At 38.1% G+C, this 26,216-nt stretch overlaps 2 protein-coding genes and 2 long non-coding RNA genes across 8 annotated transcripts in view; 2 read left to right on the forward strand and 2 right to left on the reverse strand.

Moving 5' to 3' along the window:
• The window catches only part of LOC147831578 (uncharacterized), a 34,839-nt gene extending 29,169 nt beyond the window's left edge, over positions 1–5,670 (forward strand). For both annotated transcript variants that reach the window (XR_015522047.1, XR_015522048.1), the window contains exon 3: positions 3,217–5,670. This is a non-coding gene — a long non-coding RNA (uncharacterized LOC147831578). The remainder of the gene's footprint in view (positions 1–3,216) is intronic.
• Positions 5,671–7,503: 1,833 nt separating this feature from the next.
• si:dkey-121a9.3 lies at positions 7,504–12,385 on the reverse strand. The gene is given in 3 exon segments (NM_001099256.1): positions 7,504–7,941; positions 8,219–8,320; positions 11,989–12,385. Coding segments are annotated over 3 exon segments (396 nt in total). The 5' UTR covers positions 12,211–12,385; the 3' UTR covers positions 7,504–7,869.
• A 6,396-nt stretch (positions 12,386–18,781) lies between these two features.
• dennd1b (DENN/MADD domain containing 1B) overlaps positions 18,782–26,216 on the forward strand; it is a 207,361-nt gene continuing 199,926 nt past the window's right edge. For all 4 annotated transcript variants that reach the window (XM_087304383.1, XM_087304384.1, XM_087304385.1 and 1 more), the window contains exons 1-2: positions 18,782–18,992; positions 19,569–19,633. In XM_087304383.1, coding sequence (XP_087160509.1) covers positions 18,976–18,992; positions 19,569–19,633 — 82 coding nt within the window. In that variant the 5' untranslated portion in view covers positions 18,782–18,975. The remainder of the gene's footprint in view (positions 18,993–19,568; positions 19,634–26,216) is intronic.
• Positions 22,723–26,192, reverse strand: LOC147838495 (uncharacterized). Its single transcript, XR_015522041.1, has 3 exons — positions 25,479–26,192; positions 24,192–24,258; positions 22,723–24,060 (listed from the first exon to the last, which is right to left on the reverse strand). It is a non-coding gene; the product is annotated as an uncharacterized LOC147838495 (long non-coding RNA).

The raw sequence follows: 26,216 nt of genomic DNA on the forward strand, positions 1-26,216 counted from the left end.
ATATTATATTACTTTTTGAGAGACTCAATACCAAAAAAGAGGGTTATAAATACTGAAACAAAATATTACAAGCGTTCCAGTCTCCCCTGCTGCATAATGCATTGCAAACATATATCCAAGCACCAGTTGTAATAACATTACAAATGTTCTTTAAATAGCATCCTACAAAACTGGGAAAACCTCATGTTTCAGCTAAAGATACATGACTAAACAAATAATGCACAGTGACAAAGGTTCAGATTAATTTAATTTAAAAGTTGAGAAAACAAACAATAAATTACCTCAAGATGGGCTGCCAATTCTGAAAATCTGCTGTTAAAAAAGGCAAACGCACCTAAGGTAATATAAACCAAAACCCTACGTGCTTAAAGCCCTCTGTGCTTGTTCTTTATTTTGTAGAGTTAGTACACTAAGCTTTTGAAGGGAGTTGTTGGCTCGATTTTGGGGAAACATACTTAAACTTTAAAAAGTGTGAATTGTCCAACCCAAAAAACATCAAAAATCGGTTCTCCAACAGTTTGAACTACACAGAGCCATGACACACAATGAAATAATATTGTAAATGTTGAGTCAACTGAAACAGAAACGTGTCTGACTGAAAAATGGAAAGTGTTTTCATCTTAAAATAAGCTGATGGAAAGACGAAAGTTTGGCTTTGGCAACCTTGCATGCCATGCAGTTTAAAGGGGAGGAGATTTAGACAAGTACACAAAAAGACTGCTGTAACGTTTTCGGAAATGCACAGCTAAATTTCCCAAGCTCAGTTGCTATTAAATGTAAAAATGCAATAACCATACACTCTTAAAAATAAAGATTTTTTTCCCATAAAGAGACACCAGAACATAATCTGTAAACATTCCTCAAAAGAACCACTGATTTCATTCAAAAATATAAAATACGAATTGTCTTTTGTAAATGGATGTTGAATGTTCTTCATGGAACCATCAATGCCAATAAAGAATCTTTATTTGTAAGAGTGTATACATAATTAAGTAGGTCTCATTTATGTCTAAACTGTAGTGGGTTACAGGCAATTACGCAAGAACCATGTCCATTTATGAACCATATGTGACGGCTGTACCACAAAAAAAATATTTACAAGCTAAAGATGGACAACGATTTCTCCAGAGCTGTCGTAGTGCACTTTTATTTAGAGGCAACAAAGCCACAGAGCAGATGCTCCTCACTGGTCTATCGTGCTTTGCTTCGAAGAGGGGACGTTCAGTCTAGCGTGCCTGATGAGAATTTAGCTGCTGTTAAAATCTCTCTCTCACTTTCCCTCCCTCCTCACCCCATTTCTCTTGATGCTGAGCCCTGCTCTGCTGATGCAAGAATCACAACTCCCTGTGTTGACAGATGGAGGATGGCTCCATAGCACATAGCCTGTCCCAACAGTCCAACTGCTGCCTAACCAACAGTTTTTCCCCTTTTCCTCCCATTTCTCATTTTCTTGTTGTTAAAGATATATCCTTTCTGCACCATTATCCTGCACTTCTCTTATGCCAGTGAAGTTAACCTCCACTCCATTGCAATGCTTTTAAACCGCACTGTTCTGAAATTCCTCAAACAATTCTAAATATTTTTATGCTCTACAAACCATTTAATTTTCAAGCACTTCCTTCTGGAGAGTCAAGTCTAACATCTAAGTTCTATTTCAGATATCAATACACTGGCCAGAATGCCAATCACAATCTTTCCAATGGATTGAAACTAAACAAACAGTGAGCAATTGTATGCTAGACAATTGTTAGCTTTAATAGACATCTAATTGTAGACAGCTTGGCTAAAGCAAGGCTAAACTTGGGCTGTCTGTGAAAATCTAATAGACAACTAAGAATAGCCCAAAACTAGACGAGTCAAATATACAGATTTTATGTGTAGTTGTTCATTTGTGTTTATCTGCTGACTAGTCTAGTTTTGGCCTATTCATAGATATCTATTAGAGTTTCAGTGACAGTCCAAATTTAGCCTTGTTTTAGCCAAGATGACTATGTTTTGACGTCTATTAGACATTTGTTAGACATGTCAAATATACAGATTAGACTGACTTTATATGTGTAGTCATTCATTTTTGTTTATTTGATGACTAGTCGATAGTTTTGGCCTATTCTTAGACTCTATTAGATGTTCACTGACAGCCCAAATTTAGCCTCGCTTTAGCCAAGACAACTATGTTTAGATGTCTATAAGACATCTTTTAATTAAAAAAAAAAAATGCTTGCTGGGTATTCACTTACTTATGATTTTCACATTTTTTTAGTCATCCAAGCTGAGCAAATTGGAGAGTGAGGGCATATGACTTGCACCATAAACAAAACAAATCATACCAGAAAGATTGCAGTTCTGACATATTAAACAGCCATGTTGTTGATAAATAAAATCGGTGACATTTTAATCCAGTCTATAAAAGTGTTTGCAGGCAATTGAGTCATCTGTGTCCCAATGTGCAGTAAGACATTCACCATTGCCTGATTAGTTTTCATAAAACAAACTATGACTCCAAATACTTTTGGATGTCACTCTAATCTAACACATCTAATTCAGCTCATTACTAAAAGCCCCATGGATTGAAATGTGTGCGTAAGCTCCAAAATGGGTACCTTTGGGGGTACTCCAAGAACAAGTTTGGGAAACAGCAATTTAAAGCATGTACAGTCATTCACAACCCTGTCTCTGGATCCATACCAAGACTGCAGAATTTGAATGTTTCCTAACCAAATACCTGATTCTGGTTTCAGACTTTCTGAAATAGGAGTGAAAGACAAATAAAACCTTGTAAATGTACAGTGTCTGTGGGTGTCTTGAGGAACAGGGGTGAAACTGACTGATCTACAACAACAAATACCTTTAAATGTAGATCGAGATGTTGTGCGTGACTCTTATCAACTAAATACTTTTTTTCTTTGTCGTGGAATAACGCCAAACAAAGTAAACTTCTACTTTTAAAGCACCAGTTTTATGGCAGAAAAAAGGAGATTTTACCTTACCTTTGAGAACAAATCATTTACAACCATTGCATATGCTAAATATAGGTATTCTCAATGGTATATGACAGCAATTAGTAACTTTTTGATTTAGTAGCTAATTCTTGTTCATACATTTTAGTATGATTTGCTTATCTTCGAATGAGGGGTAAGGTTTGGAGGCACATCTGTTTAAAAATTGTGTTAAACAGTGAATAAAGTTGTATAAATTAGCCTCTGATATATTTTATAGGTTTAAATTGCATTGGGTCATCAAGACAACTGGCATTGCACACTGTGTTGGAATTGGAAAGCATCTACCCTACATCGCCAAGACTGTACCTTAAAACAATAGTCAAAGTTAAGGTTTCTCCCGGAATGAGTCGACCACCTGATCCAGCATGAACGGTGCCACATATGGCATGATATGGCCAGACAGTCTGGCTGGAACACTGCAAGAGGTCTTGGGGAGATGCCCTACTGTTTTGTGCAGCTATTTACAGCCCTGTCCAAAGGAATCTGGCCCTATGACTGTCAGTCAGATGCGGTGAGCTTTTTCAGGAGCACTGGTGCAACCACAGGGAAGCCAGTTGTCCATCTGACCACTTTGGTAAGCCTTCAGCCCCAAGGCTGAATGACATTGTCTCTGTTGCATGACCAGACGGGCTGCTCGGCTACAGCTTGATTCAACACACACACAAACACTGCCAACAATGGTGCTATGGACCACACACCCACACGCACTCAGAGGGACAGCCCAGATGCTGAAACTGATTTTCCAGCCATCACTCCACTGACATCCGTTCCTCGCAGCCAACGCGTGTCATCCCTTGCCTGGCCTGGGCTTTTGAATGGCAGGGAGCGGCAGAAGTCCATTGTGCTGCTGAGGTTGCAAGGGCTTGCCCCCAGTCCCCATGAGCTGGAAAGGATGGTTTGCCTGGACCAGCGATACGTTTGAAAGCTGGACCAAGCATACAGTTCCTCTGTGCCTCTAGAAAAGTGGCAGTGCATGGACTCTGCTGCAGCATATGCTCTGGCTGAAGGTCAGGTGACGGACTCCAAAGCTCTGCAGATGCAGGAACTGTAGCCCCCACGGCAGCTTGGGTGCGTTTCAATTCAGAGGGAATTATCGGTGAGACAGCTTAGTGTTACTGAAGCCAGAACCTAGGTGTGTACGACCTTAATGACCTGTACACGAAACAAAGGTACATTGATAAGCAGAGAATGACAATAATAAAAACCAGCCATGCTGAAATATTCATGCAACAAACCCCTGATTTCAGCCAACTAGTATGCACAATTAACTGACAGAGGAAATAAACAGATCTCACCAGATGCTCAGTTTGGATACCAAAGGAATCTCCTGGATGGAGATGCTACTCAAGCATAACCAGTTTCCTCTTTTTCCAAGGTAGTCCCTTGAGGTTTTAGACTCATTTTCCCTTTCCTCACTTGCATGTTTTCTTGTTCAGTTGTTATGATTCCCACACCTGATCCCAGTGCATGACAAGACTAGCGAGCGCATGGCTTGTGAGTTGTTTGCTAAAGCAAGTTTTCTTGAAATCTGTCTGTGCTCTGAGGGACTGAGCATTGTGTAGCATTTGCGTCTCAGTCACCAAATACTGAGAAACAGAGAAAGAGGGGACAGAAAGGGAAAAAGAGAACGACAACACTGTGCGATCTCTGAAGTCATATGATGCAGAGGAATAAGGCAGACTTGAAAGTTGGCCTATTTCATGGTCAGGCACTAGGACTGGGAAGGGTCTTGAATGGCAATGCATCTACTTTAATGTGACAGACAAGTCCCTAGGCAAAACAAGCAGACCCGTGGCAGGCAGGCCCAGGTACTTGATGAGTGTGACACCTTCGCCATTCCACTGGAAATGTTGTTGCCGTACGCTCCGCTGCCTCATCTTAGGTTTTACCCAAATAAATTTGCCTCTCATCTGGACTGACGATGCCACAAGCCCCTCGCCTGCCTGTCCTCACTGGAACTGTTGAGATCATGAATCTCCTTGTCGACGTTCACAGGGCCTTGCTCCTGATAAATGTGCACCCGCCTTGGGACCCTCCCGCCGCCTGATATTGCGCTCGGCGCCAGTCGGCAAAGCTGGGACAGGGCTCTGCCACATACACATTCCCGCATTCAGAACCCGTTTCCTTGTTCCTGACCTGCGATGCTGTGTGACAGGTTGGATGGCCAGTGCCTGGGGCAAAAATCTGACTTGGCTTTGCATATCTACAACACACAGTATCATGTAAATACAATGACTGCACATGATTATACATAAAGAGATTTCTGTTAATCGCTGTGTAATCTGTGTACTTACAGTGTTTGTGCTGAAATCACAGATTTAGTGGATAAAAAGGCCAGTGTTAATCTCTGGAAGCCACAGTGAGATATGAATCTAATAGGATTATTATATAAAGATAGATCTAGTAACTAGGATATACCAGACCACTAAAATGAATACAAAGTATTTACTCTGTATAGCAATATATTTTTACCCTAACCAATAAATAATTATGTCAAAATGCGCGCACACACACACACACAAACATTTTATTGGTTAATCTCCTTTCTCTTTATTTCTATACAGCCATCAGGGACCTGAGTGATTACATTTTGTCCACGAGGCCTTGACGGTTACCTCGCAGTGTAAACTGTACATGCAAACAAACATCCAATAAAACCTGTTGAAACAGCATTAGTTTCATTTTTTGTTGTTGCATAAAACAGAATTATTCAATAAGATTTTAAGCAATTTTAATTAGTGTACATAATAATAAATACTAAAATCAAAACAATTTTATGAACTCTTTTTCTACAGATGGATTATACACACACACAACACACAGTACAGTCAAAAGTTTTAGAACAGAACAATCAATTCGGGTTTTTTTTTTTCTCACCTCTTCTTAATACCAATTCTCTTTTGCTCTCCAAGCCTGAATTTATTGGATCCAAAGTAAAAACTGTAACATTTAAAAATGTATGTATTGTTTAAAATAACTTTTCTATTTGAATACATTTTTAAAATGTAATTTATTCCCAATTCCAAAGCTGAATGTTTAACACCATTATTCCAGTCATATCATCCTTTGGAAACCATTCTAATATTCTATTTTGCTGTACAGGGAACAGTTCTTAAAATTATTTTTATCAATATTTACTAACAGTAAAATGGTCATTTTTTCATGATTCTTTGATGATTAGAAAGATCGAAATACACACAAATACACATCATATGCTATATCATTCATATATATATATATATATATATAGGAGTGAGGTTTACCTGCATAGCACTAGCTGGCCTCCATTACACTCACTCTCTAAACCTCACTCCCATCCTGGATGAGCCCCCACATGTAACTCACCGGTCCTACTCCACTTAGTCTAAGTTAATTAAACCGACAATTTTTTGTAAGGGGTCAGTTGCTCTAACAAGGAGGCTAAAGACCATGGCCTCTAGCGTCTGTCTGGCGAGGAGTGTGGTCTACCTGCATAGCACTTCGCTAGCTAGCCTCCATTACACTCACCCCCTAAACTTAACTCTTATACCAGACATGTAACCAACCAGTCCAACAGCACCTAGCCAAGTCTGAGAGGATTGAACCAGTGATTCTTTGTATGGGGGTTGGTTGCTCTAACAAAGAGGCAAAAGACCATGGCTTCTAGCATCTGTCACTAAGCACCTTTAGAGGTCAGAGGAGTGAGGTTTACCTGCATAGCACTTTGCTAGCTAGCCTCCATTACACTCCTTCTCCTAAACCTCACTCCCATCCCAGACGAGCCCTCACATGTAACCCACCGGTCCTACTACACCCAGCCCGCTCTGAGCTGGGACTGAACCGGCGATTCTTTGTATGGGAGTCGGTTGCTCTAACAAGGAGGCTAAAGGCCAAGGTCTCTAGCGCAGGGGTGTCCAAACTCGGCGTCCTGCAGTTTTTAGCTTTAACTTGCTTCAACACACCTGCAAGGATGTTTCTAGAATGCCTAATGAGAGCTTGATTAGCTAGCCCAGGTGTGTCTAATTGGGGTTGGAAGTAAACTTTGCAAGACACCGGCCCTCGAGGACCGAGTCTGGACATCCGTGCTCTAGTGTCTGTCAGAGGTGTGAGGTTTACCAGCAAAGCGCTTCGTTAGCTAGCCTCCATTACACTCACCCCTATAAACTTCCCTCCCATCCCGGATGAGTCCCCACATGTAACCCACCAGTCCTATTGCACACAGCCCGATCTGAGCTGGGATCGAAGCGGCAGTTGCTCTAACAAGGAGGCTAAATACCATGACCTCTAGCGTCTGTTGCTAGAGCACCTTTAAAGATCATATACAGTGGTTATATATACATATTCAATTTGAATTGAGAACTATAAAGATAAAAATATTCAAATATTTTATTTTAATCCTATTTTTGCTGTACTTTGGATCAAACAAATGCAGGCTATTATTTGAATCAAAGAGAGGCTTAAAAAAAAAAAACATTCAAAATCTTACAACACAAAGTGCGACCATTAAAGATATGTAATGCCAACATGCATTAAGAAAAACTTTATTCTCCACTGTGTTTTTTATGGCTGAATATTTTCCAAGGAGGAAGGACGTAGTCAGAATTGACAGCTGTCAAAATTAAGATCGCCTATAACCATATGAATATTCATCATTGCAAAAATTCCCGCTAGTGGAATTCATCTGACAGAGGAGCACACCAGCTCCTGTAAGTCAAATCACTGTGGATAGATGTGATTCAAACCATTTCCTGGAGTGTGGGTTGCACATCTGGTGTAGCGTATTTCATCATTTTAAACAGAGCAGCGTAAGACGAATGCGCATTAAAAGAAGTCCAAATTCAATACGTGGAGCACACAAAACGAGTTGTTCAGCCGATCTTCACATTTACTGCTATACATAAAACAAAGAGTTGAAGGTTTTCTTCTTAGCAGGATCCTCCACGTTAATTTGCCCGTATGGACACTGTAGAGAAAAACAAGAGGCTTAGAGTTAACATATGGGTACAGTAAAGTTACATTTAAAAAGACGTACCATCTTGCAAACCGTTTGCTTTTTATTATGCATTGTGGGTTACTGACAGAATGGATTTTATCCTGTCTCAGCATCGTGTTATCCATTAAAAGTTCAACCAAATTTTACTCTGAATAAAAAATACCTACTATGAAATATACACAATACTGACAGACACTTTCTTTCAGACCTCTCATAAAAATAAACATCAGAAAAATCTTGAGCTTACATGTCTGCAAGCACTTCCACAGCATCTTCCTCGTTTTCTGTGTGCAAACTCAGTGAACACATTGTATCCGGTTACAGGGTCAATATATGTCCTTTTCTCATTCTGTAAACAGACGCAATTAGCAGGTTATCATCTGTTTGGGAATGTTCTCAGGTGATAATATCAGTGTTCCATAAATAAAAACACATTTAAATAGTATAATATCTACAAATACAGTACAGGTGCTTTTAATATTTAAAAGAAGTAATGAAAATACTACAGAAACACACTACAAATGTGTTTTTCAAGCATCATTTCGGACTCTCCCTCAGAGAGCGCTGGCTTCATCTATGACAGCCTTCGATGCCAAAAGGGCCTGAGGCACTTTTCGTGGCATGCCATTTCAGATGCCATCCTTTGGCTCCATAGTGAAGCTGACACTGTCTGTGCATCCTCCAACTCTACGGGTCCTCCATAACTTTCCCTCGGCCATCAAACTACATCGCTCCTGACAGCCAAAAGGAACTTTAAAAAAATGACCCAGTCTTCCATACTTCCATATACTTAAATAGCCTTACTAGTATGCAAGAAGTCTAGTATGTTGTTGTTGTTTTTTGTATCGAAGTGTAAAAAATATCCGTAGAACCAAAAGAAATGTAGGACATTCCACGATTACAATGGATATTTGCTAATACTAGGGACCTTCTAAAGTGCTTATAAAAAGCTTAACTTTAGGCCTGTCAAGATATCTATTTTTTTGTGGTACAATATATACAGTTGAAGTCAGAATTATTAGCCCCCCTGTTTATTTTTTCCCCAATTTCTGTTAAAATTAGAGATTTTTTTCAACACATTTCTAAACATAACAGTTTTAATAACTCTTTTCTAATGATTAACAGTTAATAATATTTTACTAGATATTTTTCAAGACACTTCTATACAGCTTAAAGCAGGGGTCACCAACACCTGACCTGTTCCTGGAGAGTTTCCTTCCTGCACATTTCAGTTGCAACCCTGACCAAACACACCTGTTTGTAATTATCAAATGCTGCTTTAGGTACTATTAATTGGTTCAGGTGTGTTTGATCAGGGTTGGGACTGAATTCTGCAGGAAGGTACAGTAGCTCTCCAGGAACAGGGTAAAAAAAGTTTTAAAAAATCTGTTAAAAGTAACAGCTCTATTTTCAGTCGTCAGGCATGAAAAGATACTATAGTAATTTATAGTTAACATTATAGTGTTTTTTTAACCATACTGGCACCTCCAATAGAGATAGAGGGGCACAATCGGTTAAAATATGGCTAGAATTGGTTTTCATGTATGAACATATATACATGAATATATATTAAAACTGTCACGATGCGGTTCTCCCCACGGGGTTCAAAGAGAATATTTATTAAAGAGCCCATATTATACATGAAATAAGGTCATATCTTGGTTGTAAGGGTCTCCAACAACAGACTAATATGCATGCAAGGTCAAAAAACACTTTCATGGTCTTATAATCTGCATTTATTTTTATCTAATTATCCCAGCGACTCCTGTATGAATCGTCCAGTGATTCATTTGTTCCCAAACCCCTCCTTAGCGCGGAGCTAATCTGCGCTGATTGGACCGATGACAGTCTGTCGCGATTGGTCGACTGCCTTCAGTCAGAGAGGGAAATGGCCAATAGCTAATCAGCAATTTAAAAAGTAATCACAGTTCATACACGCTCGATAGTGTAGGCGTGGACTTTAGCTGCCACACTATGGCGAGTGGATAGTGCCACGGATAACCGAACGAAGGAGACAGTCGTGTACTCGCCATACCACACACACACAAAAACACACACACACCTCCGGATGACAACGCTCCCGCTTCAGCCCGCACCCGCCAGGTTTTAGCCTGAGAACCCGCTCCGTTTTCTGCCCGCCGCGCCCGGTCCCGCTAGAGCGGAGAACACAACCAAATATCACCCAGTATACAGTCCAGACAGCCAAGCTGTCTGTATAAAAACACACACACAGCACAAAGTACACAAAGCTCGTTCGTTCGTTCGCTCTCTCTCTCGCTCTCTCTCTCTCCCCGCGCCAGATTTCTGCGGCGCGGGAATACATTTCCGAATAAATCGCGGGAGCAGAACTCTAGCACGGAGCTCCATAAACAAACAGCACGCGTCGCGTTTTTAACGTGACTTTGCACGCGATAAGATAATATATCCAGTTAACCTGATACAGTACACGCGGTTACAAGTAACAAATCACAACTAAATACATTTGCAAGCTAGAGTAAACGAGGCAACAACTTTAACCGCACGTACTTACACTTGAGAAATGTAGGAAGAAACCCATCCTGATGTCCATCAGTTACTCTTTACTGATCCTTCCTTTAACAAACTCAGATGAAGTATTCTTTGTAGCATGTAGCTTCCAGAAGTTTCCAACTGCTTGGTTATAATGCTGATGTTTCATCTTTGGGTAGAGACTCAATATATCCATCTGCAGTGTGACTTCAATCGACCGGCATGTTTGTGTGCGTGTGTTTGTGGGTGTGCGTGTGTTTGTGGGTGTGTGTGTGTGTCTGGGTTACTGCGTCAGAGGGCGGGGCCTCAGGTTTGAAATCTCCCGGGTTTGCGCGTGCACGTGAAAAACTTTGTTTCGTTCGTACGTCATGGCGAAACACCTAATGAGTCGGTATCAAGGCGACTCGTTTGAAGCACTATGATTCGACTCTTTTATAGATGAATCAACAGTTTTAAACACTGTATTCTTACAGATTTAAGCCTTAGCTGGATACTTCACTTCACTTAGAGCTGTGTTACACACTACATGGAGGGGAATTTTCAAAAACCCATAATATGGGCTCTTTAATATGGACTTTTAGATACAATCGCTTACTATTTCAAGGTACCAACCAGCTTCAGTTTAATTTTAATATTCAACTTTTTATTAAAGCAATAACAATTTATGCAGTCAAGATACATTTTTGACAATGATTTGATGCTTTGCTAAAGTTGCAGTTTTATCGATATCAAAATGCTATTTTGATGCAAAATTAATTTAAACAGCCAGCTATTTCTTACACCAATTAAGAAACTTGAATAGGCAACCAAATTAGCCAGAGATCAGCAATCAAGATTAAAAGATCCAGGATCTGCCAAATCATCTTAGATAATTTAAGCGAGCTACGAAGAATGGACCCCAGATGTTAATTTAAACTAAATTAAGCTGATATAATGACTTCAAGGAGTAAAATGCTTAAAATGACATTGTTCGCTTCATCAACAGAATCAGGGCTTGATCTTTTGATAGTAGTTAGTGGTAGTTACAAGTAAAACTTGATACATTTTTGGTGTGCCCCACTTGTTGAGGTACGTGAATGGACTTCAGTGGGGGAAACAAACGCATAATGTAATAATTTTCACTTATTAAAATTAGAGCTCATTCATTTGACATCAAAAACTGCTTATCATGAGTAAAATTTGATAGAAATTTGGTTTCCCCAGCGGATTAAGTTACATTAAGCAACAGTTCTTTCCTTATAATAGACTTCAATAGGGGAAACACTTAACGTGATGTTTTTCACTTAATCTATATAATTGGGACTTATTCTTTTAACAGTATTTAGGGTTATTTACAAGTAAAGTTTGTCAGAAATGTGGGTATCTCTTATTGATGATTAGGTACATTAAGCCACGTTATACTTTTTTCACGCTAACTAATAATGCTACACATTTCCACACATTATTCACAAACGCAGGCTATAACTGTATCACCAGTGTAGTTTATAAAGTTTTTTGTTTGGCTCTTACCTTACAAGCGTCCTGATGGAGTTCATGAATGATTCTGTCTTCATCTGTAATAGTTTCAGGTGAAGCGCTTATGGTTCTATCGTCACAATTCGAATTCACCTCGCTGTCGCATGCACTGCGATGTAAACGCGCCGTTTTCTTATTAAACAGGTCGTTTGGCATTATTGTATTCGTTCGAAAATGTGTTAGCCTTAAAAGTCTGCCTGAACCAAATAGCAACATGACTCCTGCTAAAAAGGGAAACTAAAAAGTCCTGTCTCATGACGTTGCTTGCAGACAAATGCAAACTTCTGACAGTCTGGCGTTTCGAAATAGTCCACAACCACTGCATACAGCACAGCTGTTAAAGTTGCCTAATCATTTTCGCACTCTACTACTAGCGATAAAAGGTTACCATAACTGTGGTCTTCCTCATGCTGTTTTCATGTTCTGTGGCGTGTACAAAATGCATTTTAGCGCCTTCTCTGTTGGATAGTAGCATTGCAGGAGCAAGTGTGTAGTGTTGGGAGGTGATTAGTTGCCAAACTTTAAACCTCACACTGAAAACAATTATCATCAATAAGTCATCATGATAAGGGACTAAGGCGAAGGAAAACGAATGAATGAAGTCATCATGACAACTTTTGCTTTTATGTTTATAATAATTTATTTAAGTTAATCGTGTTTCAACTGAATTGTAAACGTTTTAAATGATTTTAAAGTAATTTAAGTAAAATGACTCATAAGGTTAACGATGTGAAAGACTGATTCAATGTAAAGAAATGTATAATAATTTAACATTTGTAAAAAATCTGAAAATACTATACCTAAGTTTTTTATTTTTAGCCTTATTATATAAATAACTGTTATATTTTAAAACACATCGACCTTGTGTGAAAATAAAGTTAAGCTAAATGTATTTAAGCAAAAATAACAACAGTTTAGCAAAATAAATAAATAATAATAAATACAATAAAAGATATATACATTCATCGGCCACTTTATTAGGTACACAGGTCCAACTGCTTGTTAATGCAAATTTTTAATCAGCCAATAACATGGCAGCAACTCAATGTATTTAGGCATGTAAATATTGTCAAGACGCTCTGCTGCAGTTCAAATCGAGCATCGGAATGGGGCAAAAAAGGTGATTTAGGTGACTTTAAATGTGGCATGGTTGTTGGTGCCAGATGGTCTAGACCAGGGGTGTCAAACTCAGTTCCAAAAGGGCCGAAGCCCTGCACAGTTTACAGTAGTTCCAACACACTTACCTGTGGGTTTCAAACAAGCCTGAAGGACTCAATTAGTTTGATCAGGTGTGTTTAGTTAGGGTTGGAACTAAACTTTTCAGAGCTGTGGCCCTTTTGGAACTGAGTTTGACACCTGTGGTCTAGACTGAGTATTTCAGAACCTGCTGATAAACTGGGATTTTCTCGCACAACCATCTTTAGGGTTTACAGAGAACGGTCCGAAAAAGAGAAAATATCCAGTGAGAGCAGCAGTTTTAAGGGCACAAATGCCTTGTTGATTCCAGAGGTCAGAGGAGAATGGCCAGACTGGTTCGAGCTGATAGACAACAATAACTCAATAACCACTCGTTACAACTGACGTATGCAGAAGAGCATCTCTGAACGCACAACACGTCCAACCTTGAGGCAGATGGGCTACAGCAGCAAAAGACCACACAGAGTGCCACTAACAGGAAACTGAGGCTACAATTAGCACAGGCTCACCAAAATTGGACAATAGAAGATTGGAAAAAGGGTTGCCTGGTCTGATGAGGCTCAATTTCTGCTGCAACATTCGGATGGTAGGGTCAGAATTTGGCATCAACAACATGAAAGCATGGATCCATCCTGCCTTGTATCAACAGTTCAGGTTGCTGGTGGTGATGTAATGGTGTGGTGGGTATATAGGCACACTTTGGGCCTGTTAGTACCAATTAAGCATCGTGTCAACTCCACAGTCTACCTGACTATAGTTGCTGCATGTCCATCTCTTTATGACCACAGTGTACTCATCTTCTGATGGCTACTTCCAACAGGATAACACACCATGTCATAAAGCGTGAATCATCTTAGACTGGTTTCTTGAACATGACAATGAGTTCACTGTACTCAAAAAGCCTCCACAGTCACCAGAGCTCAATCCAATAGAGCACTTTTGGGATGTGGTGGAACGGGAGATTAACACCATGGATGTGCAGCAGACAAATCTGCAGCAACTGTGTGATGCTGTCATGTCAAGATAAAAAAAACATCTCTGAGGAATATTTCCATTACCTTGTTAAATCTATGCCACGAAGTATTAAGGCAGTTCTGAAGGCAAAAGGGGGTCCAACCCGGTACTGAGTGTATATATAATTCAATGTAATACACATGTAACACAAATAAATGATGAATAATACAGTTAAAGTCAATTCATTTTAAATGCTGTGTATGCGTGTGTGTGTTTAAAACATCTCAACTTCCCCCAATACAAATGATAAACATGCACTGACCTGACATTTATGAACATCATCCTTGATCTTTGATATCGTTCAAACATTTATAGATCATCTGCCTTTTATTATATGATCGACTCTGGCCTGTTTAACTGTCTGTATTAACCTACCATTACAGCCAGACGTTGTCAAACGGTACATAATATAGCATATGCAAATTGTGTGGTAGAAGTAAGTACAACATCTGCAGAAATAGCAGCAGATTAATTCAATTTAAATTGACAAGCAGGTGACAAGTAAAGATTCAAGAGTTCCCTTCATTAACCATGTAGACAGACAGACACATCATAGTATTTTTCCACAGGAAATAGACAGACAAATACAAGTGCAGGTCTGTGTATTGCAACAGGTTGAATTGAATAGGCATTGACCCATAAGAAACACCAAGCTATTTTTTAGACAAGTGGGCGGTGTGAATTATACTTCCTTTGCCTCACCACTGCAAGTTTTTATCTTACAAACAGGCTGGCTTTTTTACAGGCCTGCTTTTACCCATCATAGATTAGCTCACATTTCTGTTCCGAAACATTTGATGTGGAAATAATTTAAAGAGTGTATTTGAAAACCATACAAACACGTGCAGTATGCAAGCCAGCATCATTAGACATGTCTGTGCATGCATGTACAAGAAAACTATGCTCTGAAGGACAGAATTAGAGAGACCGTTCACTCAAAAATGACTGATGTTTATCCATACCTGCATGACTTTCTTTACACAGCTCTTTTCTTAAACAGAAGATTAAAAATAGTTCAGGCCAAAACTGTGGTCTTGGCACTTTAAGTGTGTACAAGTATGTAGAGGAAAAGCTAAATTAAAACCTGTTGCTTCTGCTTATCAGACACGTGCCAGTATTTGATGAAAAAAATGTATGTGATAATGAACCCGCATGATATTGTGAGCACTTCAGAACAAGTTGAATCATTATTTATCATCTACGTTTTCAGAATGCAGAATATTCAGATTGATGAATTGGCAAATGGCGTTTATATCAGCACAGAATGTTTGAAGACCTATTTACATGTTAAAAAAGGCATATGACATGCTTAATAAAGTGATTGAAAATGTTCTGTTTGCCAGTATTGGGTTGCGGCTGGAAGAGCATCCTCTGCGTTAAACTTATGCTGGAATAGTTGGTGGTTCATTCCACTGTGGTGACCCCTGATAACCAAGGGACTAAGCTAAAGGAAAATGAATGAATGAATGAATGAATGAATGAAAGCATGTTCTGGTTCTTTATATGTCTTAACACTTCACAATAAGCCCCCATTTATTAACATTAGTTAAGAAAAACTGATGATAAAATGAAAGCATTTATTAATCTTTTAGGTGATGTTAATTTCTTGGTTAACGTTGAATAAATTAAATTGTACAAGTGAATAATTTAAAGTGTAATTATGGATTTAGCGTAGTTCAGTTCAGTTGTACTTTTTATATTAAAACTAACAGAATTTCTATAACAAATGTAGCTGTTTCACATCATTTAGGATAGTTATTGCATTAATGTGTTTGTTTATTATAATTTAACTCGTTTACTCTAAACAGTCAAACAATAAAGCAATATACAAAAATATAGTTTTATGAAGTGATATACATTGTTATAAAAGCTCCAGCAATTATTGTAAAAAGAAAAACTGATAATGTATTATGTAGAGATGCCCAAACTAGGGCCCACGGGCCGAAGTTGGCTCATGGTAACCTTTCATTTGGCTCACCATCCCATCTAACAAGAGATGGATAATAATGGGGACGGTTTATAGATTGTAATTTCTAATTTGTTTGTTTGTTTTATTGATAAGCCTCAAAAAGATAATTGAAATTTCAATGAAATGAATTATATTTTTTCTTTAAACGCACATACTGTCACCCGATGAATAGAGCACAAATCAATGACATTAGTGAGCAAATGGAGACAAAAGCTAATTCTGCTTGACTAGTGTATTCAACATTGAACCGCACTGTGTTATAAAAAGTGATTGTTTTTTTATTGTAAAAAGATATATAATATAAAAAAATGGTTCCAATTTTTATTAAGTGTCCTTAACTACTATGTACTTACATCAAAAAAATAAATACAATGCACTTACTGTGTTTATAATGTATTTGAAAACACTTGTGGTGCTTTTGAGTTGGGATAGAAGTTGGGTTATGGACAGGTTTAAGGGTGGGTTAAGGTTTAAGGGATGGTCAACAGTGTATTTACAAATGTAGTTACAAAAGTTAATTACAGATGTAATTACATACATGTATTTAATCAAGCATAAGTACACAGTAAATACATGTATTTACACAATAAGTACATTGTAACAAACTATTAATTCCTGTGAAAGTACATATTAGTTAAGGACACTTAATATAAAGTGGGACCAAAAAAAATATTAAATTATAATAAAAAATAAATAAATTATGCTGCATTAGTTTATTCATTCATTCATTCATTTTCTTTTAAGATCATTCCCTTTATTAATTCGGGGTCGCCACAGCGGAATGAACCCCCGACTTACCCAGCAGCGGATGCCCTTACAGCCGCAACCTATCTATGGGACACATCCACACAAACTCATACACTACAGACAATTTAGCCTACCCAATTCACCTGTACCGCATGTCTTTGGACTGTGGGGGAAACCGGAGCACGCGAGGGAAACCCACACAAACGCAGGGGAGAACATGCAAACTCCACACAGAAACGCCAACTGACCCAGCCGAGGCTCAAACCAGTGACCTTCTTGCTGTGAGGCGACAACACTACCTACTGCTCCACTGTGTCACCTGCATTAGTTTATACGATTCTAATCAATATGTACTACTTATTTTTGAATATTATGAATTTAATTAGCTATAGCGAATTTAATGTTATATAGTACAGTCCATGAATGTCAATGATATTTGTTTTTTGGCCCTTCATAAAAATTTTGGCCACCCCTGGTCTTAAGCTAACTGCTGATAAACTGAAGTCTCATGAAGCAAAACGACTGGAGGTAGCGTAACAATTTTGTTTGCATATCAATGGCTGCTGGTTTCCAATATTCTTCTTTTTTTTTTTTTTTGACATTTATTTAAAGATTTGCAATGACAGAACAGTGGTATAGGATTACAGATGAGTACACAAGTTATAAGTAGGACCAGACAGAATCTGCAGACATTTTTTGCTATTTCCGTGGAATGATTTTGGGAGTATCATAACTAAAAACTTAATATGACATAAAAATAATACCTTTTTAACTTTTATTGCATGTTTACAATGCAAATCCAATTAACTCTACTTTTTTTTTTGTTAAACAAAGCAAGTCTCTCAAATAATATCTCTACTAAAAGAGGAAATATTACTTCACAAACTGTATTTTAAATAAATCGTAACATTAACAAGTCAATAATATTACTGTAATTAATATGAAAAGTAAATAAATATAATTTTACACACATTTACACAAAATAAAAATAAATAAATATATCCAATGATAGGCTAAAAATTTGCGTTAATTTATGGATTTCTTTATGCACAGATTCTGTGTGGATATAAGTCAGTTTTTCTAAGGGTAAGAAAATGGTTCGATGATCTATCCCAGGGATGGCCAACCCTGTTCCTGGAGAGCCACCTTCCTGCAGATTTCAGTAACCCATATCAAACACACCTAAACCAATTAATTAGGACCTGAACACCACATGATAATTACAGGCAGGTGTGTTTGATATGGTTTGCAACTGAAATCTGCTGTAAGGTGGCTCTCCAGGAACAGGGTTGGCCACCCCTGATCTATCCACATAGTGACCGAAGGAATATTAGGAAATAACAACATAAGAATACATTTTTTCTTGCTAGATACATACAATGGTGTAACAAAGATTCTAGTCCATGACTGGTGTGTAGCAGTTTTACAATTCAGAAGATAAATAGCTGGAGATAGACAAAAGGGCTACCAATAATCTTTTGAACTAAGTTGTGCATTTGTTTCCAGTATGTCTTAAACAATATTATTTTAAATAACTTATTTATAAATTTCATATAAATAAATAAAAAAGGAAACGTAAAAAGTCTGTATTCACTTGAGGGTCAGTAAATTGATGACCGAATGGGTGAACTATCCCTTTAAGGACTACAAGGCTCAGTCACCATTCACTTCCATTGCCTTTTATTTCCTGTGAATGGAGTCATTTCATTTTTTCTTCTTACCAACACACACAGACACCAAATCATACTGTTTTGAAACTACAGCAGAACGAATTTTTAGACTCATCATTACTATTGCACTCACAACATACGCACGCGCACAGTCAGGTGCTTCCTGGTGCTTCATTGCAGGATCACAGTCAGTCAGGGGAACCGAAACGGTCAGTGAACGCGTCCAGGAAGCGCCACCGGCAGGCGACAGACCGAGAAATGCGGCAGTATCCGCGACTCTCCGTCAGGTAGCCGTGAAAACCAGAAGCGCGTGGCTCCGGTGTCGCGACGGTGTTTTAGTTTCCCGCCGTCGGCGCGAGCAGCTGCTGACGCGATGCTTTAGCCATGGACAGCAGGATAAAGTAAGTCGACACTTGTTTACCTTTCGCATTCCTCTGCTTTGTGTTATCAGTCTCCGTTATAAAAGTCTTTCATTCGGTTGAAATAAACACAGCGGCTGCGGCGTATCCGTTAGTTAGCCAATTTGGCTAATGAGAAGAGATGACAGGTCCAGCTGACCGGTTAGCTGTTTACCTCAGACATGCTAACTAGCCTAGCCGCATTCCTCTACAGCCATTTAAACTTGACAGCTGAATATATTTCATTTTTGATGAAGTTGGACGCCTTGATTTAGTGTCTATAGCTTTTAAGTGTACTGTATAGTATGTGTTATGAATTCACAGCAGCAAACTGACTGCATAGCTCAGTGTCTAATGGCATGTCGAGATTTTAAAGAGATAGTTCACACTAAAATAAAAGCATTTTAACGTGTAACGTTAACTTGTGTTCAGTCTAAGAAGAAACGTTGACAAATGTTCAGTGTTATGGTTATTTTTGTATATTTTAATCACGTTGGTTTGGAAGGAGAGTGAATGCTTGTCAAATAAATTGTTTTAAAGTTAGTAACGTTAAGTTCAAACTATGTTTTCCTTTTCCAGTGAGAATCCTGCAAGGACTTTTGATTTGGCTCTTCAAGTTGCGTGTCCATCATCTGAAAATGAAGGTGAGCCCCCATTTCTCATAGAGGTAAAGTTGGTTTTATATTTGGATATTCAGACATAATTCTTAATAAAATAATTTTAGAAAAGTATTCTTTGAAAAATTGTAAATAGGGAAAACATATTTGCAGCAAATGACCATCAAAGTACAACATTGTTCACAGTGAATTGGATAGTGTAAATGTTGTTTAGATGTCATGCTTGCATGCTAATTCCGATCGAATTATCAAAGTAACATGGTAAACAATACAGAGACTGCTAAATGAATGAATGTGCGAATATAAAACCAACTTTACCTTTTTCCATTGCTCAATTTGGTTCAGTTGTGCATATGCAAGTGTCTGTTCAAGTGTCTGACTTTTTTCATCAAAACACACTAGCAATTATGTGAGTGTGTTGAGCCTCTCTTTTAAAGCACTATTTTCCTTGCTGTCAGACTTTAAAATGACATTAAAGACAATGTTTACGTCGGCATATGTAACACTACTCATAAGTTATAAGTGATAATATGAGACGTTTTTATTGTGCAAAGTACATGACTGACATTGTTATCAAAAGTAACTTTATAGAATTGATGTACAATATAGATCAGGGTGGCTGATGTTTGATATTATGACAAATTGCATTATGTAATCTAGAATTGCTGCTTAAATAAAACTACACGGTTTAATACACAAATTTAAGTGTGTGTCGTGATAGCTATCTAACTTTGTACCATTTGAAATCCTGTATTGTGAAACCTAGACAGCTTTTATATATGGCTCTTATTTTTGGCTGATATGCTGAGCTATTTTCCGTGCTTGAAATGGATGAGTAAATGATGCGTTTTGTGTCTGGGGGATTCACGGGAAGGAAATTATTGCTGTTAGATTCGCAGGGTGGTCAGATTCACTCCTGATGGGCTGACTTGAGTACATTTTCATTTCAGTTCAACCCTCACTTGGCTTGCATTTGCTCTCAGAAACCTGCAGATGCATTTTGGTTGACTTTTTTTTTTTTTTTTGGTTGATATGCAGTGATATCGATCTTGGTTTGTGAGCACGTTTGTGTGTTTTGAGCTCTGCAAGGATGAATAGAAACCACACAGCTTCAACGGACCAAGTAATGATTGCTGTGCAGTGAAATATGGGAGCTTGTTTTTGTCATGGAATAAAATAAATGAAAAGTTAATTGCCACTATTTATCTCAGAGTTCTGGCGTATTTTTTTCACTTGCAAGTTTGTCTTTTAAATTCTGCAGTTTTTTTTATTAAGGAATTTAGACGTTTTTTCTAAGAATTTAATTTTTAGCAGTTTATGCCATACAATTCTGAAACTGAGCATAGTTACATGATAAGAGTATACTCAGAACAAGATTTAAAAAAAATAAAAAAGTTTTCTGAACAAAATGAATCACTTCTGGATCTGTGTAAATGACTAAAAATACAGTATTATGCATGCCAGGCCAGTGGGTGGCGATGTCACTTAATTAAGAAATGCTTTATGCCTGTGAACATTTAGTCTTGTGTTCTGATGTTGTTGTTTTGGCTGTCATATACCTGTTCATGTCTACTGAACGCATATTAAACATAAATGTGTGACCTCATCTTAAAACATGACATGTCATATTTTTGTAGTTTAGAAATTATTATAAAACTAATTTTTCCAAGTTTGCATTTTCAGGTCTCCCAAAATGTGATCAGCTATGTTTCCATATACCTATTTTTATACTCATTTTGGATTTGCGCACAGTTGATGTAAACGGCAAGATTCGCAGATTCGCGTAAGTTTAGAAAATACACATATAAACCATATGCACATAATCGAGTAGGATTTTATTTGATAAAAGATGTGCACTACGATCGAAACACTTATTGAACAAATTCCTGTATGCGCATGAAAAAAAAGTAATGTGATTTTGATGTGAGAGACCATGTGATGATAAAGATGCATGTAAGTGGACAAATCAGCAAGCTGAGCACATTGTAAAACATCTGAAATGTTGTTTTGGTCATTCTAAAATTCCCTAACCATTTCAGTATTAGTGTTATTATATTATGAATTACCATCAGAATCAAGAGCATCTGTGCTTCGCATATCACACCTTCAAATGCCACCATGCCTTCATTGCATGTCGGTATCGTCTTCTGACGAGCAAGTCGTTTATTAAATAAAGAAAAGATTCATGCAGCTTCTCTTACCGCAGCAAATTCTGTTTTTACTGTTGATATTTGGCGCCAGTTAATCAGGAAGTGACAATTTTGTTCTCTTTGACTCGTTGGATGGAAACGCTGCTTTATTCACACGTCTTTTATGTGAAATTCTAGTTTTGCATATAAATTTAATTTGCATCTTTGAATGGAAACATAGCTAATGTCGTGTAACTATATGGTCAAAATGCGTAGTTTAGAATTTTTAGTCCCTGTATAGGAATATATGTGTTTTCAAAACAGCATTTTTTTCAGTTTTTTGGCTGTTCATCTGCAGGTTGACGTTTATCAGGTTTAAAAAAAGAAAATTGTTCTGCCAAAGTGAAGATTTTCAGAAACTCCAGTTATAGTGTTGTTGTGTAGCAACGTCTTGTGACGTTGGAGTGTGTGCTGTTATCTCCTTTGTGGAATGTCAGATTATGCCCTACCATCTCCTTTTTGCGGGCATTTGACTGGCCAACATGGCTTTATGCTTAGGGTGCACTCACACTATGCTATCCAAACCGTGCTTAGTCGCATTACCAGGTTCGTTTAACAGGTGTGAGTACTCTAAATTGGGCCTAGGTGCGGTTGGAAGAGGTGTGCCAGAGCGTGGTTTAGTTGGGTTTTGGTGCAGTACACTTGTAGTGTGAGTGCAAAGCGCACCGGAGCCCAAAACTAAAGACAAAACGTCACTTTAAAGACCCTTTTTTTAATGGATTTATTAACCAATCTTGCGTTCAATAAATAAGAAGCATTATTGCTTACATTTATATAGTGCTTTTTTTAGAAGCGCTTTGGGGAGCACAATGGGGAGGATTTTTCTCATCCACCACCAGTGTGCAGCCTCCACCTAAATGAAGCAACGGCAGCCATTTTGTGCCAGACCACACACACCACACATCCAGCTGATTGATGGAGAGGAAACTGAGTGATACCAACTGTGATATGGGTATGGTTAGGAGGCCATGATAGATAGAAGCCAGTGGGGAAAATTGGCCAGGATGCCGGGGTTAAACCCCTACTCTTTTTCAAAGGACATCCTGGGGTTTTTAACGACCACATAGTCAGGACCTCGGTTTATTGTCTCATCTGAAAGACGATGCTCACTGAGCAGTATAGAGTCCCCATCAATATACTAGGGTGTTAGGACCCACACAGGCTGCAGGTTGAGTGGCCTCACTAAAACCACTTCTGGCAGCAATCTAGCTTTCCCATGTGGTCTCCCATCCAGGTACTGACCAGGCGCAGCCTTGCTTAGCTTCAGAGAGCGACCATATGAGAGTTGCAGAAAGTTAGCTGCTGACATTAATGCGACTTGGTTCATAGTTTATCATAGATGCAAACCCCTTGCTGCACATCAGCTGCACCTTCAGTAAACCTACTAATACCTACAGCACGATGACTTTAGATTGATTTGATCATTTGGATGATCTGTTGGATTGACATGTTCTCGACAGCGCATCACTGATTTATTTTATTTATTTTTATGTTTTTAAATTTCATGTGAGTGCAAATAAATATATTGTTTATATAAATAGATGTGAATAGGGCATAGACGGCTTTATAAACGCCTTCTGATTCATTAATAAGATTTTATAGGTTCACCATGGTCATAACTACCTTTCAGTTTATTAGTTTATATGTTGTAAGGCAAGCTTCTGAATTGTGAGATTAAAATCCAGGATGAAGATTTTTGCAGTGCCATACATTTTTATTTGTAGTGCTGTGGCAAAAAAAGATCTCTATATGGTCTGTTTACACCTGGTCACTTCATGCGTTTATTTTTTTTTAATTGGATATCTAATCATGATATGGACATACATATATCCTGTATGCCCTCCAAAATGCAATCAAGATCGATAGTAAGTCTGATGGCTCAAACCAATTCAGAAGGTGGTCTGGCATGCAATGCATCACAAGTCTGAATGCATCATGTTTTTGAAACCACATTTGTTAATTTGACTCATCCTAAAATAAAAGAAAAAATAAACGTGAGAGTGCACATGTTGTGGGCTACATGACTTTCAGATATACTATCGAATAAGCAACGGAAGGCCACAGATGATAGATGATGAAGGTCAAATTCAAAGTTTTATTTTATTTTTGACCATGAGATGATCAAATTAAATTGTTCAATTAGGAGATGCAGCTGTATCTCTACACTGTAAAACCCAACAGTCAACTTTATCAAATGAAATGAGTGTAGTTAACTCAATTGAAAAGAGTTCTGAACTTCAACTTAAACGGATAAAGTTCACAGTACTCGTATAGATCAGTTCCACAAACGGTTTTTAAGTTGTAACAGTACTCAGTTGGTTTTAGTTCTCTTAGTTTATTGGGTTTTACTGTGCTCAAATTGCTTCATTTACTCAAATGGATTAAGTTAACAGTACTCATTAGGATTAGTTTTTAACCTTAAATGGTTTTTTGCAATTGGTTTCCTCAAACGGTTTGAGTTACCTTAAAGGGTCACGAAACACCAAAACACATTTTTTGAGCTGTTGACAGTCGTATATGTGTCCCACACTGCTAAAAACACTATTAGGACACCTATATTTCACTAAAAAGTGTAAATTGGTTGTTTTTGCGTTATTTCAAGCAAATTCGTACTTCCTGTTTGAAACGAATTTTTGAAGCTGCGTCACGGTCATGACATAATAGCGTGTATTCCAGCGTGCAGACTGGGCGTCTGTGCCAGAGTGAGTCTTATTACGTCTTACAGTGTGATACATTAATGCATGAGTAAGGCTTGGTTTAAACCAATCAGCGCGCTCTATTGTGCAACTTCATTAATATTCATTTGTGTCACCGTGTTTACACCACAAAGACGCCACGTTGTGTTGGCAAAACAAGCGTGAAGTGTTGCTTTTATAGTTTGCTGCCGTTAAGTTTCGTTTTCATTTTCTCTCTGTGAGAGCTTATCTGGATCACGTGTGGATTAACAGTGTACGCGACGCTCGACAACAATAACTTACGTGTCTAAGGAGGATTATTGTTTACCTGAGAGCTGTTCTCATCTGCAAACGCTGAAATCTGGATTTGCTTGTAGTATTCTCTCCATAAAGACGCGGCTCTAGTTGCTGGTGATTGTCCTGTCTCTACAGATTTGGTAAGTGAGCGACCAGTGCTCTTTGTTTATTCAGTTTGTTCATATCGAATTAAGTTAACTATAGCACTCAGTGCAGAAATGTTAGCACCGCATTTAGTGACCGGAATAACACACGCGGCTTTCTGATGCTACCTGCCGTGTGCATCTAAGTTTCCGGGAAATGCAGAGTTTTTTTTTCTCTCATTCGCCGTGCGGTATCAAACATTGCATGAAAAATACACGCTTAGAGCAGTTCCTCGAATCAAATATCTCGTTTGTCGCGAGGGGCATGAATGAATTCCTTGAATGAAAGAGCCAAACTGCAGTTAAAGTCCAACATTTATTAATTCAGCAAATAATTCAACTACAGATGTCCATGTAGGTTAAACACCATCGCTTTCTCCTGTCTGTCTGTGTGTGTGTGTGTATTTTGACTCTGAAACTCGCGCGTGCACAAATAGACACTCCCACACCATCCCACTTTAGTTCCTCCGACACTCCCCCCTAAACAGAGCTGGACACGCCCACTTTTCTGACTTTTTCGAAAGTAGAGGTGTGAAAACACCCTGCTGAAACGAGGGGGTTTCATGGCCCTTTAATTTTTGGGTTTTACAGTGTATAAAAAAAGAGGAATATAGAAAATGTAGCTTTTCGTTAATTTACAAAGGCATGTTGTTTTGTTTTTGGTACAGTATGTTATAGAAATATAAGTGTTTCATTTAGCATATTATAAAAGAAATTACAGAGCCTGCCCTGTGTGCTTGTAATGATGTTTTACAGTCTGCATATAAAATAATTTGAATGGCTGGGGAAGTTTAAGAAAAAATTCTGCTGCTCTGAAAGTTTCTATGAGCACAGTTGCCTCCATCATCCGTAAGTGGAAGATGTTTGGAACCTGATAGAGCTTGAGAGGTACTGCAAAAAGGGATAGGCAAAAATTCCCAGACAGGTGTGCCAAGCTTGTGGCATCATATTTAAAAAGACTACAGAGGCTGTAAGTGCTGCCAAAGGTGCATCAACAAAGTATTGAGCAAAGGCTGTGAAGGCTTCTGTACATTTTTTTTTTTAAATAAATTTGCAACAATTAAAAAAATATTTTTTCACATTGTCTTTATGGATATTATGTGTAGAATTTTGAGGAAATAAATGAATTTAATCTATTTTGGAATAAGGCTGTAAAAAAATAAATAAATAAAAAATCAAGAAAAAGTGGATGCACTGTATGTAGTCAAATGTAAATGGGTCTGTTTAAAATCAGATCGCTATCAGATCAGAAAAAAATGAATAAAGTAACCAGGTGTAAAAAGGCCCATAGTGACGAGAGGCCATT

The sequence above is a fragment of the Danio rerio genome, chromosome 22 (assembly GCF_052040795.2).
Source record: "Danio rerio strain M-AB ecotype USA chromosome 22, GRCz13ab, whole genome shotgun sequence".
Lineage (NCBI taxonomy): Eukaryota > Metazoa > Chordata > Actinopteri > Cypriniformes > Danionidae > Danio > Danio rerio.